The 13,770-nt window shown below is 47.2% G+C and overlaps 1 protein-coding gene across 1 annotated transcript in view; it reads left to right on the forward strand.

Annotated features, from left to right (window-relative positions):
* LOC134911704 (opsin-5-like) overlaps nucleotides 1-8,916 on the forward strand; it is a 113,383-nt gene extending 104,467 nt beyond the window's left edge. Inside the window, exon 6 of the mRNA XM_063919778.1 lies at nucleotides 8,021-8,916. Coding sequence (XP_063775848.1) covers nucleotides 8,021-8,473 — 453 coding nt within the window. The 3' untranslated portion in view covers nucleotides 8,474-8,916. The remainder of the gene's footprint in view (nucleotides 1-8,020) is intronic.
* The last annotated feature ends 4,854 nt before the right edge of the window (nucleotides 8,917-13,770 follow it).

Genomic DNA, 13,770 nt, shown 5'->3' on the forward strand with positions numbered 1-13,770 from the left:
TATACAATGTAGATGGATGGATAGTATACTTTAGGTATGACGACGAGTGACTGAAGACACAGAGGTAGGTACAGCAGTGGCCTACCGTACTGCTATATACAGTATAATGGACCTGGTGGACACTGTCAGCAGACTGCGTTTATACTTATAGTATAAAGAAAAAAAGACACCACAGGAGTGTTTTTCAGGCAGACAAACGTATACTGGTGGTCACTGTCAGCAAAACTGTGCACTGTACTCCTGCTATAGCTGCTCCCCAGTCTCCCCCACAATTAAGCAGTGTGAGCACTCAGCACAGTCAGATATATCATGCAGCACACTGAGGCTGAGCACAGATATGGTATGGAGCGTTTTTTTCAGGCAGAGAACGGATAAAAAAAAACTAGCAAAATTCTGCACTGTACTCCTCCTAACAGCTGCTCCCCAATCCTCCCCACAGTAAGCTAAGCAGTAGCAATCAGATCAACTAACTATAACTATATAAACGGAGAGGACGCCAGCCACGTCCTCTCCCTATCAATCTCAATGCACATGTGAAAATGGCGGCGACGCGCGGCTGCTTATATAGAATCCGAATCTCGCGAGAATCCGACAGCGGGATGATGACGTTCGGGCGCGCTCGGGTTAGCCGAGCCATACGGGAGAATCCGAGTACGGCTCGGACCCGTGTAAAAAGGGTAACGTTCGGGGGGGTTCGGTTTCTCGGAAACCGAACCCGCTCATCACTAGTAAGTAAAGCAAAAAAGCAAGCAAATGGGCAAAACCATGTTGCACTGCAGGTGGGGCAGATGTAACATGTGCAGTGAGATTTAGATTTGAGTGGGTTATATTTTTTCTGTGCAGGGTAAATACTTGCTGTTTTTGCATGAAGCCCACAAATGTTTTTTACACTGCAATTTAGATCTCAGTTTGAAACCCCCCCAACCAAATCTAATCTCTCTTCACATGTTACATCTGCCCCACCTGCAGTGCAACATTGGTTTGCCCAGTTGCTTGCTTTTTTGCTTTACTTATACCCCTTTCATATTAGAAATGCTGGGTCGCACCTGGGATTTTGTACACATGTCCAACTAGGATGGGACCCAGTTGAGACCCCTCTCAGACTGGCGGACGGACGCGGCTTATTGCCGGATCAGCAACGTCACTGCACGAAGATGCACTGCCAGCTCGTGGAGATGAGATAATCGGATCGACCCAAGTTACCCGTTTACACTGAGACTTACTCGGGTTCTTACTGGATAAACCCTGCTCGCTAGCAGGGTTGGATTCTCGGTCACTGGACCCGTGTTGAGCCGTTTCCACTGAGAAAAATCCTGGGTTCATGCGCAATAACCCTGGATTTTCATGTCATTGGAAAATAAGATTTTACTCACCGGTAAATCTATTTCTCGTAGTCCGTAGTGGATGCTGGGGACTCCGTAAGGACCATGGGGAATAGACGGGCTCCGCAGGAGACTGGGCACTCTAAAGAAAGATTTAGTACTACCTGATGTGCACTGGCTCCTCCCTCTGTGCCCCTCCTCCAGACCTCAGTTAAGGAAACTGTGCCCGGAAGAGCTGACATTACAAGGAAAGGATTTTGGAATCCAGGGTAAGACTCATACCAGCCACACCAATCACACTGTATAACTCGTGATAAACTTACCCAGTTAACAGTATGAACAACAAACAAGCATCACTCAACTGATGCCACATAACATAACCCTTTAGTAAGCAATAACTATATACACGTATTGCAGAAAGTCCGCACTTGGGACGGGCGCCCAGCATCCACTACGGACTACGAGAAATAGATTTACCGGTGAGTAAAATCTTATTTTCTCTAACGTCCTAGTGGATGCTGGGGACTCCGTAAGGACCATGGGGATTATACCAAAGCCCCCAAACGGGCGGGAGAGTGCGGATGACTCTGCAGCACCGAATGGGCAAACTCAAGGTCCTCCTCAGCCAGGGTATCAAACTTGTAGAACTTTGCAAATGTGTTTGAACCCGACCAAGTAGCAGCTCGGCAAAGCTGTAATGCCGAGACCCCTCGGGCAGCCGCCCAAGAAGAGCCCACCTTTCTTGTGGACTGGGCTTTCACTGATTTTGGATGCGGCAATCCAGCCGCAGAATGAGCCTGCTGAATCGTGCCACAGATCCAGCGAGCAATAGTTTGCTTTGAAGCAGGAGCACCCAGCTTGTTGGATGCATACAGGACAAACAGCGAGTCAGTCTTCCTGACTCCAGTCGTTCTGGTCACATAAATCTTCAAAGCCCGGACTACGTCAAGCAACTTGGAATCCTCCAAGTCACAAGTAGCCGCAGGCACCACAATAGGTTGGTTCAAATGAAAGGATGACACCACCTTTGGCAGAAATTGCGGACGAGTCCGCAATTCTGCCCTATCCATATGGAAAACCAGATAGGGGCTTTTACATGACAAAGCCGCCAATTCTGACACACGCCTAGCCGAAGCTAAGGCCAACAGCATGACCACTTTCCACGTGAGATACTTTAGCTCCACGGTCTTAAGTGGCTCACACCAGTGGGATTTAAGGAAACTCAACACCACGTTAAGATCCCAAGGTGCCACTGGTGGCACAAAAGGGGGCTGAATATGCAGCACTCCCTTAACAAACGTCTGAACCTCAGGCAGTGAAGCCAGTTATTTTTGGAAGAAAATGGATAGGGCCGAAATCTGGACCTTTATGGACCCTAATTTTAGGCCCATAGTCACTCCTGACTGTAGGAAGTGCAGGAATCGACCCAGCTGGAATTCCTCTGTAGGGGCCTTCCTGGCCTCACACCAAGCAACATATTTTCGCCATATACGGTGATAATGCTTTGCTGTCACGTCCTTCCTAGCCTTTATCAGCGTAGGAATAACTTCATCCGGAATGCCTTTTTCCGCTAGGATCCGGCGTTCAACCGCCATGCCGTTAAACGCAGCCGCGGTAAGTCTTTGAACAGACAGGGCCCTTGTTGTAACAGGTCCTGTCTGAGAGGCAGAGGCCATGGGTCCTCTGTGAGCATTTCTTGCAATTCCGGGTACCAAGTCCTTCTTGGCCAATCCGGAACAATGAGTATTGTTCTCACTCCTCTTTTTCTTACAATTCTCAGCACCTTTGGTATGAGAGGAAGAGGAGGAAACACATAGACCGACTGGAACACCCACGGTGTTACTAGCGCGTCCACAGCTATCGCCTGAGGGTCCCTTGACCTGGCGCAATACCTTTTTAGCTTTTTGTTGAGACGGGACGCCATCATGTCCACCTGTGGCAGTTCCCATCGATTTGCAATCTGCGTGAAGACTTCTTGATGAAGTCCCCACTCTCCCGGGTGGAGGTCGTGCCTGCTGAGGAAGTCTGCTTCCCAGTTGTCCACTCCCGGAATGAACACTGCTGACAGTGCTAGTACGTGATTCTCCGCCCAACGAAGAATCCTGGTGGCTTCTGCCATTGCCACCCTGCTTCATGTGCCGCCCTGGCGGTTTACATGGGCCAATGCAGTGATGTTGTCTGACTGAATCAGCACTGGTTGATTTCGAAGCAGAGGCTCCGCTTAACTCAGAGCGTTGTATATGGCCCTTAGTTCCAGGATACTGATGTGCAGACAAGTCTCCTGACTTGACCACAGCCCCTGGAAGTTTCTTCCTTGAGTGACTGCCCCCCATCCTCGGAGGCTTGCATCCGTGGTCACCAGGACCCAGTCCTGTATGCTGAACCTGCGGCCCTCGAGGAGGTGAGCACTTTGCAGCCACCACAGAAGAGACACCCTGGTCCTGGGGGACAGGGTGATCAGCCGATGCATCTGAAGATGCGATCCGGACCACTTGTCCAACAGATCCCACTGAAAGATCCTCGCATGGAACCTGCCGAAGGGAATGGCTTCGTATGACGCCACCATCTTTCCCAGGACTCGCGTGCAGTGATGCACCGATACCTGTTTTGGTTTTAGGAGGCCTCTGACCAGAGTCACGAGCTCCTGAGCCTTCTCCTCCGGGAGAAACACCCTTTTCTGGTTTGTGTCCAGAATCATGCCCAGGAAGGGCAGACGCGTCGTAGGAATCAGCTGCGACTTTGGAATATTCAGAATCCAGCGGTGCTGTAGCAACACTTCCTGAGAGAGTGCTACGCTGATCAGCAACCGCTCCCTGGACCTCGCCTTTATGAGGAGATCGTCCAAGTATGGGATAATTGTAACCCCTTGCTTCCGAAGGAGCACCATCATTTCCGCCATCACCTTGGTAAATATTCTCGGTGCCGTGGACAGGCCAAACGGCAACGTCTGGAATTGGTAATGACAGTCCTGTACCACAAACCTGAGGTACTCCTGATGAGGTGGATAAATGGGGACATGTTAGGTACGCATCCTTGATGTCCAGGGACACCATAAAATCCCCTTCCTCCAGGCTTGCAATGACCGCCCTGAGCGATTCCATCTTGAACTTAAATTTCTTCAGATAAATATTCAGGGATTTTAAATTCAAAATGGGTCTGACCGAACCGTCCGGTTTCGGTACCACAAACATGGTGGAATAGTAACCCCCTCCCTGTTGAAGGAGGGGATCCTTCACTACCACCTGCTGGAGATATAGCTTGTGAATTGCTGCCAACACTACCTCCCTTTCCCTGGGGGAAGCTGGCAAGGCCGATTTTAGGTAACGGTGAGGGGGCGTCACCTCGAATTCCAGCTTGTATCCTTGAGACACAATTTGTATAGCCCAAGGATCCACCCGTGAGCGAACCCACTGGTGGCTGAAATTTAGGAGACGCGCCCCCACCGCTCCTGGCTCCGCCTGTGGAGCCCCAGCGTCATGCGGTGGATTTAGTGGAAGCCGGGGAGGACTTTTGTTCCTGGGAACTAGCTGCATGGTGCAGCTTTTTTCCTCTACCCCTGCCTCTGGCAAGAAATGATGCACCTCTGACTTTCTTGCTTTTCTGTGAACGAAAGGACTGCATTTGGTAATACGGTGCATTCTTTGGCTGTGAGGGAATATATGGCAAGAAATTTGACTTCCCAGCCGTAGCCGTGGAAACTAGGTCCGAGAGACTGTCCCCAAACAATTCCTCACCCTTATAAGGCAACACCTCCATGTGTTTTTTAGAGTCGGCATCACCTGTCCATTGCCGAGTCCATAAGACCCTTCTGGCAGAAATCGACATTGCGTTTATTCTAGAGCCCAGCAGGCAAATGTCCCTCTGGGCATCCCGCATATATAGGACAGCGTCTTTGATATGTCCTAGGGTCAGTAAAATAGTCTCCCTATCCAGGGTATCTAACTCCTCAGACAGAGTATCCGTCCATGCTGCTACAGCACTACACATCCAGGCCGCAGCAATTGCTGGCCTCAGAAGAGTACCAGAATGTGTATAAACAGACTTCAGGATACCTTCCTGCTTCCTATCCGCAGGATCCTTTAGGGCGGCCGTATCCTGTGACGGCAGGGCCACCTTCTTAGATAAGCGCGTCAACGCTTTGTCTACCCTAGGGGAGGATTCCCAGCGTAACCTATCCGTTGGCGGGAAAGGAAGGATACGCCATAAGCAATCTTTTGGAAATCAGTACTTTCCTATCAGGGGAATCCCACGCTTTTTCACATAACTCATTTAATTCATGTGAAGGGGGAAAAGTCACTTCTTGCTTTTTCTCCCCAAACATATAAACCCTCTTGTCAGGGACAGGGTTTTCCTCCGATATGTGCAATACATCCTTCATTGCTATAATCATGTATCGGATGGCTTTAGTCATTTTAGTGTGCAACTTTGCCTCATCGTCATCGACACTGGAGTCAGAATCCGTGTCGACATCTGTGTCAACCAACTGGGATAGTGGGCGCTTTTGAGACCCTGACGGCCTCTGACTTGTAGAATCAGACACGGGTTGAGACCCTGACTGATTACCCAACCTTTTATGCAAGGAGCTTACGTTATCATTTAACACCTTCCACATATCCATCCAATCAGGTGTCGGCGCCGTCGGCGGCGACACCACATTCACTTGCACTTGTTCTGCCTCCACGTAACCGTCCTCGTCAAACATGTCGACACAAACGTACCGACACACCGCACACACACAGGGAATGCTCTAATTGAGGACAGTACCCCACAAGGCCTTTTGGGGAGACAGAGAGAGAGAGTATGCCAGCACACACCCCAGCGCTATATAACCCAGGGATTACACAGTAATTTAGTGTTTACCCAGTAGCTGCTGTTTATGATAATTTGCGCCTAAATTTATGTGCCCCCCCTCTCTTTTTACCCTTTTTCTACCTTGATACTGCAGGGGAGAGCCTGGGGAGCTTCCTCTCAGCGGAGCTGTGAAGAGAAAATGGCACTGGTTAGTGCGGAGGAAGAAGGCCCCGCCCCCTCAGCGGCGGGCTTCTGTCCCGGGTCTGTGTAATAAAATGGCGGGGGCTCGAACATATATACAGTGCCCAGCTGTATATATGTGTCTTTTTGCCAAGAGGTATCCTAATTGCTGCCCAGGGCGCCCCCCCCTGCGCCCTGCACCCTACAGTGACCGGAGTGTGTGGGTAGTGTGGGCGCAATGGCGCACAGCTGCAGTGCTGTACGCTACCTCATGTGAAGACAGGAGTCTTCTGCCGCCGATTTCGATGTCTTCTTGCTTCTGCCGGCTTCTGACTTCTGGCTCTGCGAGGGGGACGGCGGCGCGGCTCCGGGAACGGACGACCAAGGTTAAGATCCTGTGTTCGAACCCTCTGGAGCTAATGGTGTCCAGTAGCCTAAGAAGCGCAACCTAGCCGCAGTTAGTAGGTTTGCTTCTCTCCCCTCAGTCCCACGTAGCAGAGAGTCTGTTGCCAGCAGAAGCTCTCTGAAAAAAAAAAACCTAACTAAAATACTTTCTTATTAGCAAGCTCAGGAGAGCTCACTAAAAGCACCCAGCTCTGGCCGGGCACAGATTCTGACTGAGGTCTGGAGGAGGGGCATAGAGGGAGGAGCCAGTGCACACCAGGTAGTACTAAATCTTTCTTTAGAGTGCCCAGTCTCCTGCGGAGCCCGTCTATTCCCCATGGTCCTTACGGAGTACCCAGCATCCACTAGGACGTTAGAGAAAAGGGTATTACACACATAAACCAGGCCCACATTCCGCTATTTCAAAGTGCTTTCTATACAGGCTTTGTAGAACCATTTAAGAAAGTGTTTTCCAACATAAGACTCTGGCTGGTACCAGTATAAGTGCCTGCTTGCTATCACTTTTGATCACCTCCATAATTAATTACTTTCCGTTATTACTCTTAAAATAAAGCTAATTTGAGTCTCATTAATGTCTTAAATAAGTGATGAGAGTAAGAAGAAATTAGGACTATCCTCTCTTTGCCACAGGTGGTTTGGACACAAATGCGATGTTTGGGTGCCTGTGCAGGAGCAAGATCTGTTCTGCACATGTGCAGAACGGTCTTGCGATATCGCTCTCAGCCCCATGTCAGCCGCAGCATGATTGACATACTGCTGCGTTTGTTGAGCTGAGCTGGCACCATTCTTCAAAACGGGGGCGTGCTGCCCTCATTTTGATGCTGTGACAGGGTTCCTAGACTCCGATGTGTGGATTCGATGGCCAGTGCCTGAACCATGGCGATGGTAATCCAACCTAACACGCAGCACGCAGATCTCGCTAATGCTAACAGGAGGCCTCTATCTGCTACAGATGCCTCCTGCTGCATTAGAATTTTATTAGATGGAACTGCATAGTAACTTCCTTGCGGCTGTGCAATTCCATATAAACATGAATTAGGCCCCTGGTGTGATATGAGGTATTGCAGCAAACTCAAATCACCATTCCACCCACCTACCCTCACCTGAAGGAACTACAGTTAAGTCCATGTCTGGTCAGTCCTATGAGTTAGATCTGAGTTACTGGTAACATCATTGATTTAGCTGCTGTAATAGCTAGGTAGGTAATCTCAAGGCCTGAGAAGACTTTCCAGATTTTTTTGAGATATTAAGGTCAAGGTGAAATATTTCTTGAGTAATAATATAATATATTGATAGTTATTTCTTTTATTTTCTATTTCTAGGTATCGATTGTCATATGCACAGCCTTCATAATTGCCTGGTCTCCGTACGCTGTGATATCTATCTGGTCTGCATTTGGATACTATGTCCCCAATCTGACCAGTATTTTAGCGAGCCTTTTTGCTAAATCTGCCAGCTTCTATAATCCTCTGATCTACTTTGGAATGAGCTCCAAGTTCCGAAAGGATCTAGGCATATTGATTCCATGCACAAAGACCAATGGCAGGGACCCAGTCAGACTCAAACGTTTCAAACGTTTAAAGCACAAACATGAACCTGCCCAGCACCTTAGAGAACAAAAACATATTGGATCACCACAAGAGGCACAAGTAGTACCAAGTCAAGACTCTGGGGTGGGAAGTCCCAGCAATACCCCTCCGCTTGAAATGAAAGATGTCTGCACCTGCCATCTAGATAAACCATCTGAAAGCCATTATGAATGTGCTCGTCTATGAGCTGATGTATGTGACCATGTAATCTTAAAATTCATCACATTTTCCTTTTTATTTGTAAAGCAAACTTAGTGTTCTTGGAAATGTGTAATCCTTGTAAGTCTTCTTTTCATACTTTTCATGTGTTATCTTAAAGAGTATTAGGCAATGAAAGCACATAACTGCCTTATGACAAACAATATTTATGCCTTCAAATACCAGTGACACCAATCAACCATATTCATAGGGGCATATTAAATATTTCTAAACATATTGAGGCAAATATTATTGTAATTTGCTAAGCTTTAATTTATACACATGTAAATAAAGAGAATACCAAAGGGCATCTGTTATGACTCCCCAAAAACAGCAACATGTTTTTCTGTTATCTTCCTTCTTTTTCAGATTTGAGGGCCACCTTCTACAGACACCCAAAAGTGACACCCAAAAGTTTGCAAATATATAATGTCCCTCTAAACTATTAGAATCAAATACATCATTTGTATCGCTGTCATTGTGGGATTTATTTTATTATTTGCATTTAGCTGCTCCGTTAGTTTTTGCACAGTTGGAAACATAGGCCCTCATTCCGAGTTGATCGCTCGCAAGGCGTATGTAGCAGAGTTACACACGCTAAGCCGCCGCCTACTGGGAGTGAATCTTAGCTTCTTAAATGTGCGACCGATGTATGCGCAATATTGCGATTACAAACGAGTTAGCAGTTTTTGAGTAGCTTCAGACTTACTCTGCCTGTGCGATCAGTTCAGTGCTTTTCGGTCCTGGCTGACGTCATAAACACACCCAGCGTTCGCCCAGGCACACCCACCGTTTCCCCGGCCACTCCTGCGTTTTCTCCGGAAACGGTAGCGTTTCCAGCCACACGCCCCTAAAACGCCGTGCATCCGCCCAGTAACACCCATTTCCTGTCAATCACAATGCGAACGTCGGAGCGATGAAAAAGCCGTGAGTAAACTTACTTTCTTCATAGTAAAGTTACTTGGCGCAGTCGCAGTGCGAACATTGCGCATGCGCACTAAGAGAATTCTCACTGCGATGCGATGAAAATCTCCGAGCGAACAACTCGGAATGAGGGCCTTAGCACATTCATCATTGCTTACATTAAAATATATTTTTCGGTGCATTTTAAATGGTAGTAAACAAAAGAGCACAGTGCAGAATATATGAATGAAATACTGCAAACCCTTTGCGTTCTACAACTTTTTGTCATGCAGATATCACATTACATTAATCTGCTTTCATGAGTCACAGGGCCTAATTCAGACCTGATCGCAGCAGCAAAATCTTTCTCTAATGGGCAAAACCATGTTGCACTGCTGGTGGGGCAGATATCACATGTGCAGAGCGGGTTAGATTTGGGTGGGTTATAGTGTTTCTGTGCAGGGTAAATACTGGCTGCTTTATTTTTACACTGCAATTTAGATTTCAGTTTGAACACACCCCACCCAAATCTAACTCTCTCTGCACATGTTATATCTGCCCCACCTGCACTGCACATGGGGGCTAATTCAAATCGCAATCCAATCGGAATTATTGCATTCACCCCGTGGGTGCATGCGCAGCGCCCATCCTGCATGTGCGCCCGCAGAAAAATGTGAACGCCTCTGCCTGTCAATCAAGCAGAGGTGTTTGCGGGGTGGGGGGGGGGGGCAACGCTCCACTTCCTAGGCGGAGTCGGAGCGTTGCAGAGGCGATCGCAATTTCAGCTTGTTGAAGGGGGGAGACGGCGGTCAGCATGCTGGGCGGCCTTGCCCTGCGATGGGCGGCCCACAGCATGCTAACAAAAGGATTGCAAATTCTGCTAATTAGCAGAATTTTAATTTGCAATCCTTAGAGAATTAGGCTCATGGTTTTGTCTATTAGAGAACATTTTTGCTGCTGTGATCAGGTCTGAATTAGGTCCACAATGCACTAAACTGAGGCCTACAGAGGTCTAAGGTAGCACTGAAGGGAAGAACTAAGAGTTGCAATTTGCAGGACTATGCCAAAGTTGGAAGTCATATACAAGTAATTTGCAAAGATTTAGGGGTAAATTTATTAAAGGTCGATTTCATCTTTATGGGCAGTTGTGCACAATTTTTGCAAATTGGGTACTTACTAAAGTAAAAACAAAACAAATAGGATTTTAATACCTACCGGTAAATCCTTTTCTCTTAGTCCGTAGAGGATGCTGGGGACTCCATAAGGACCATGGGGTATAGACGGGATCCGCAGGAGACATGGGCACTTTAAGACTTTAAATGGGTGTGAACTGGCTCCTCCCTCTATGCCCCTCCTCCAGACCTCAGTTATAGGAACTGTGCCCAGGGAGACGGATATTTCGAGGAAAATTATTTTTGTTAAACCAAGGGTGAGATACACACCAGCTCACACCACAACACACCGTACAACATGGCTATTTTTTTTTTTTTTTTGGAAAAGTTTTATTGGGCGATTAACAGCAATACACAAAATCAGTATGTTTCACAGGAACAGAAACAAGAGATTATAGTATATGAATATATACAAAAGAGAAACATTACAGCAATCAAATGAGTAAATCTATTTTTGTTTTTTAAGCGAGGTGACAGAAGAAGAGTGAAAAGAGAGAGTCCCCTAGACCAATGGTGTGGCCAACCAGCCCAGGGGAATGGGAGAGCAGGAAAAAAGATACAGAAAGAAAAAGGAACAAGAGTGCGGACAGAAAGGGGAACAAAAAGAAGAGAAGGAGGGGTCCATGCGGTGGGACCCGGGCCGCCGATACAAAAAGGAGGGTACATAACTTAATTAGCTACAGAATGGGGAGGGGGCATTTTGAGAGGCGAGCCAGGGTGTCTATACTTTATCGAATGCCCTGGCAGATTGCCTAATGAGACTGGTCATATATTCCATCTTACAGACATACCAAATGTAGGCAATGACGGATTGCAAAGATGGTGGGGATGGCAGCCTCCAGGCCTTTGCAATCTGGCATGTCGTAGCAGTAGCTACATGACGTAATAGTTTGTTCTGGTGTTTAGTTAAAGTCGGGAGTTCTAAAGGTAATAAGAAGAATTTAGGATCTAGGGGGATTGGAATAGTGAATAGAAGCGAGAGAAGTTGAACAACGTCCTTCCATAAAGGTATTAATTTCAGGCAAGTCCACCAAATATGCATGTACGTCCCCTCAGCAGCACAACCCCTCCAGCAACGGTCTGTAACATCAGGGTACATCGCCTTTAAGCGAGAGGGTACATAGTACCAACGGTACAACAGTTTGTACACATTTTCCTTTATCCTAACACAGATAGAGCTGGAGTTCGCATTACTCCATATTTCTCCCCATTCCTCCTCATCTAGAGTTGCACTTAGGTCTCTCTCCCAGGCCAATTCTCTGTGATCCTTGGGAGGGGCAGAGCCTAGCAATAGCAGAGCATAGAGGTCAGAAATAAGACCTTTCGTGGGAGAGCGTCTCATACACATATATTCAAGTGTGGTGAGAGGCCTAGAAGAGAGAGTAGTATGAACCCCGGAGTAAAAGTGCCTGAGTTGGAGGTATGTACTAGATGTACTAGAGGTGATATCATTGAGAAAATGTACGCTCCCCCGTTTCCAGAGTGAGAAAGCAGATCTAACCATTCCCGGAGGAAAGGCAGGGTTATGGAACAGCGGTATGAGGGGGGACGGATTAGGAGCCAGCTGATGTTTTCTCAGTACAAGATCCCAAATATACAAAGAGCGTGCCACCACAGGGTGAGATGAGGCGGCCCGAGGGCGGACGGAACTCGGAAGCCATAAGAGGGAAGAAAGCGTAGAGAGTCCCAACTCACCGGCTTCGATAGTTATCCAAACCCTGTCCATCCCCGAGCCACACCACTGAACACAGGAAGCCATCTGAGCTGCATAGTAATAGTACTTAAAATTGGGTATGCCTAAACCTCCACACCAGGAAGGTCGTTGTAACAATGAGAATTTAATTCTGGGGTGTTTATTGGCCCAAACGAAAAGGGAGGTTTGATGCTGTAGGAATTTAAACACGTAGGGGGGAATATAGATCGGGAGCGTTTGGAAAAGATATAAAATCCTAGAGAGAACATTCATCTTTATGGAGTTGGCACGTCCGATCCATGAAATGAAATAAGAAGACCAAGTTTGAAGATCCGAGCGAATTTGGTCCAAAAGTTGTGGGAAATTCGCTTGAAAGAGTTGATGGTGTCTGTGGGTTAAGTAAATACCTAGATATTTAAGTTTTCGGTTATGCCAGGAGAATGGGAATGTCGATTCAAGTTGTGTCCTTGACGCGAGGGTAATGTAAAAATCGAGTACTTCTGTCTTAGTAGTATTAATCTTATAACCTGAGTATTGCGAGTAAAGGTCTATCTCAGATTGGAGAGGAGGAAGTGACAATGCTGGGTTAGTAAGGGAAATTAATACATCGTCAGCGTAAAGCGCAATTTTGTGTTCTGTTTGGCCAATTTGAATCCCTTTAATATTCGGGTTGAGACGAACCCTAGCCGCTAAAGGTTCCATAACAAGGGCAAAAATCAAGGGCGAGAGTGGACATCCTTGCCTGGTACCATTAGATATCTCAAAACTTGGGGGGGTGATCCCATTGACTGAGACCCGCGCCGAGGGGTTGCGATATAAAGCAGAGACACCATCATAAAACTTACCAGAAAAGCCCATGCATTGGAGAACAGAGAAGGCGAAAGGCCACGAAATGCGATCAAACGCCTTCTCCGCATCCAAGGCTAATAACAGGGAAAGGGATTTTCGCGTATGGATAGAGTGGATAATATCAATGGCCCTCCTGGTGTTATCAGAGGCCTGTCGGCCAGGGATAAATCCAACCTGATCGGAATGTACCAGTTCAGTAAGGAGGGGGGCCAGTCTCAGAGCCAGAATTTTAGCATAAATTTTCAGATCAACATTTAGCAATGAGATAGGCCTATATTTGCCGCACTGGGTGGGGTCTCTGTCAGGTTTAGGGATCACCACAATATCGGCTTGGGTAGTTGCTGGAGCAAAGGATGCGCCCCCTAAGATCTGGTTAAAGAGGACAGTAAGGTGAGAAGCTAATATTTTAGCAAAGTGTTTAAGTGTTTATAATATTGCGCCGTGAAACCGTCGAGGACAGGTAGGAACGTAACTTCTCTGGGTCGAGGGAGGGGGAGTGCACCGGAGTCGTTAAGTTATAAAGAGAGCTATAATAGTCCCTAAACTCTTCGACCATATGTTTGGGGTCATAAGTAAAATCATTCAAAGTTTGGGAATACAGTTTGTCAATTGCGCTATTCGCTTGTTTATGTCGCAATTTGTTCGCCAGTAGGGAATCTAGTTTGTCC

Source organism: Pseudophryne corroboree, chromosome 4, assembly GCF_028390025.1.
Source record: "Pseudophryne corroboree isolate aPseCor3 chromosome 4, aPseCor3.hap2, whole genome shotgun sequence".
NCBI classification, from domain to species: Eukaryota; Metazoa; Chordata; class Amphibia; order Anura; family Myobatrachidae; genus Pseudophryne; species Pseudophryne corroboree.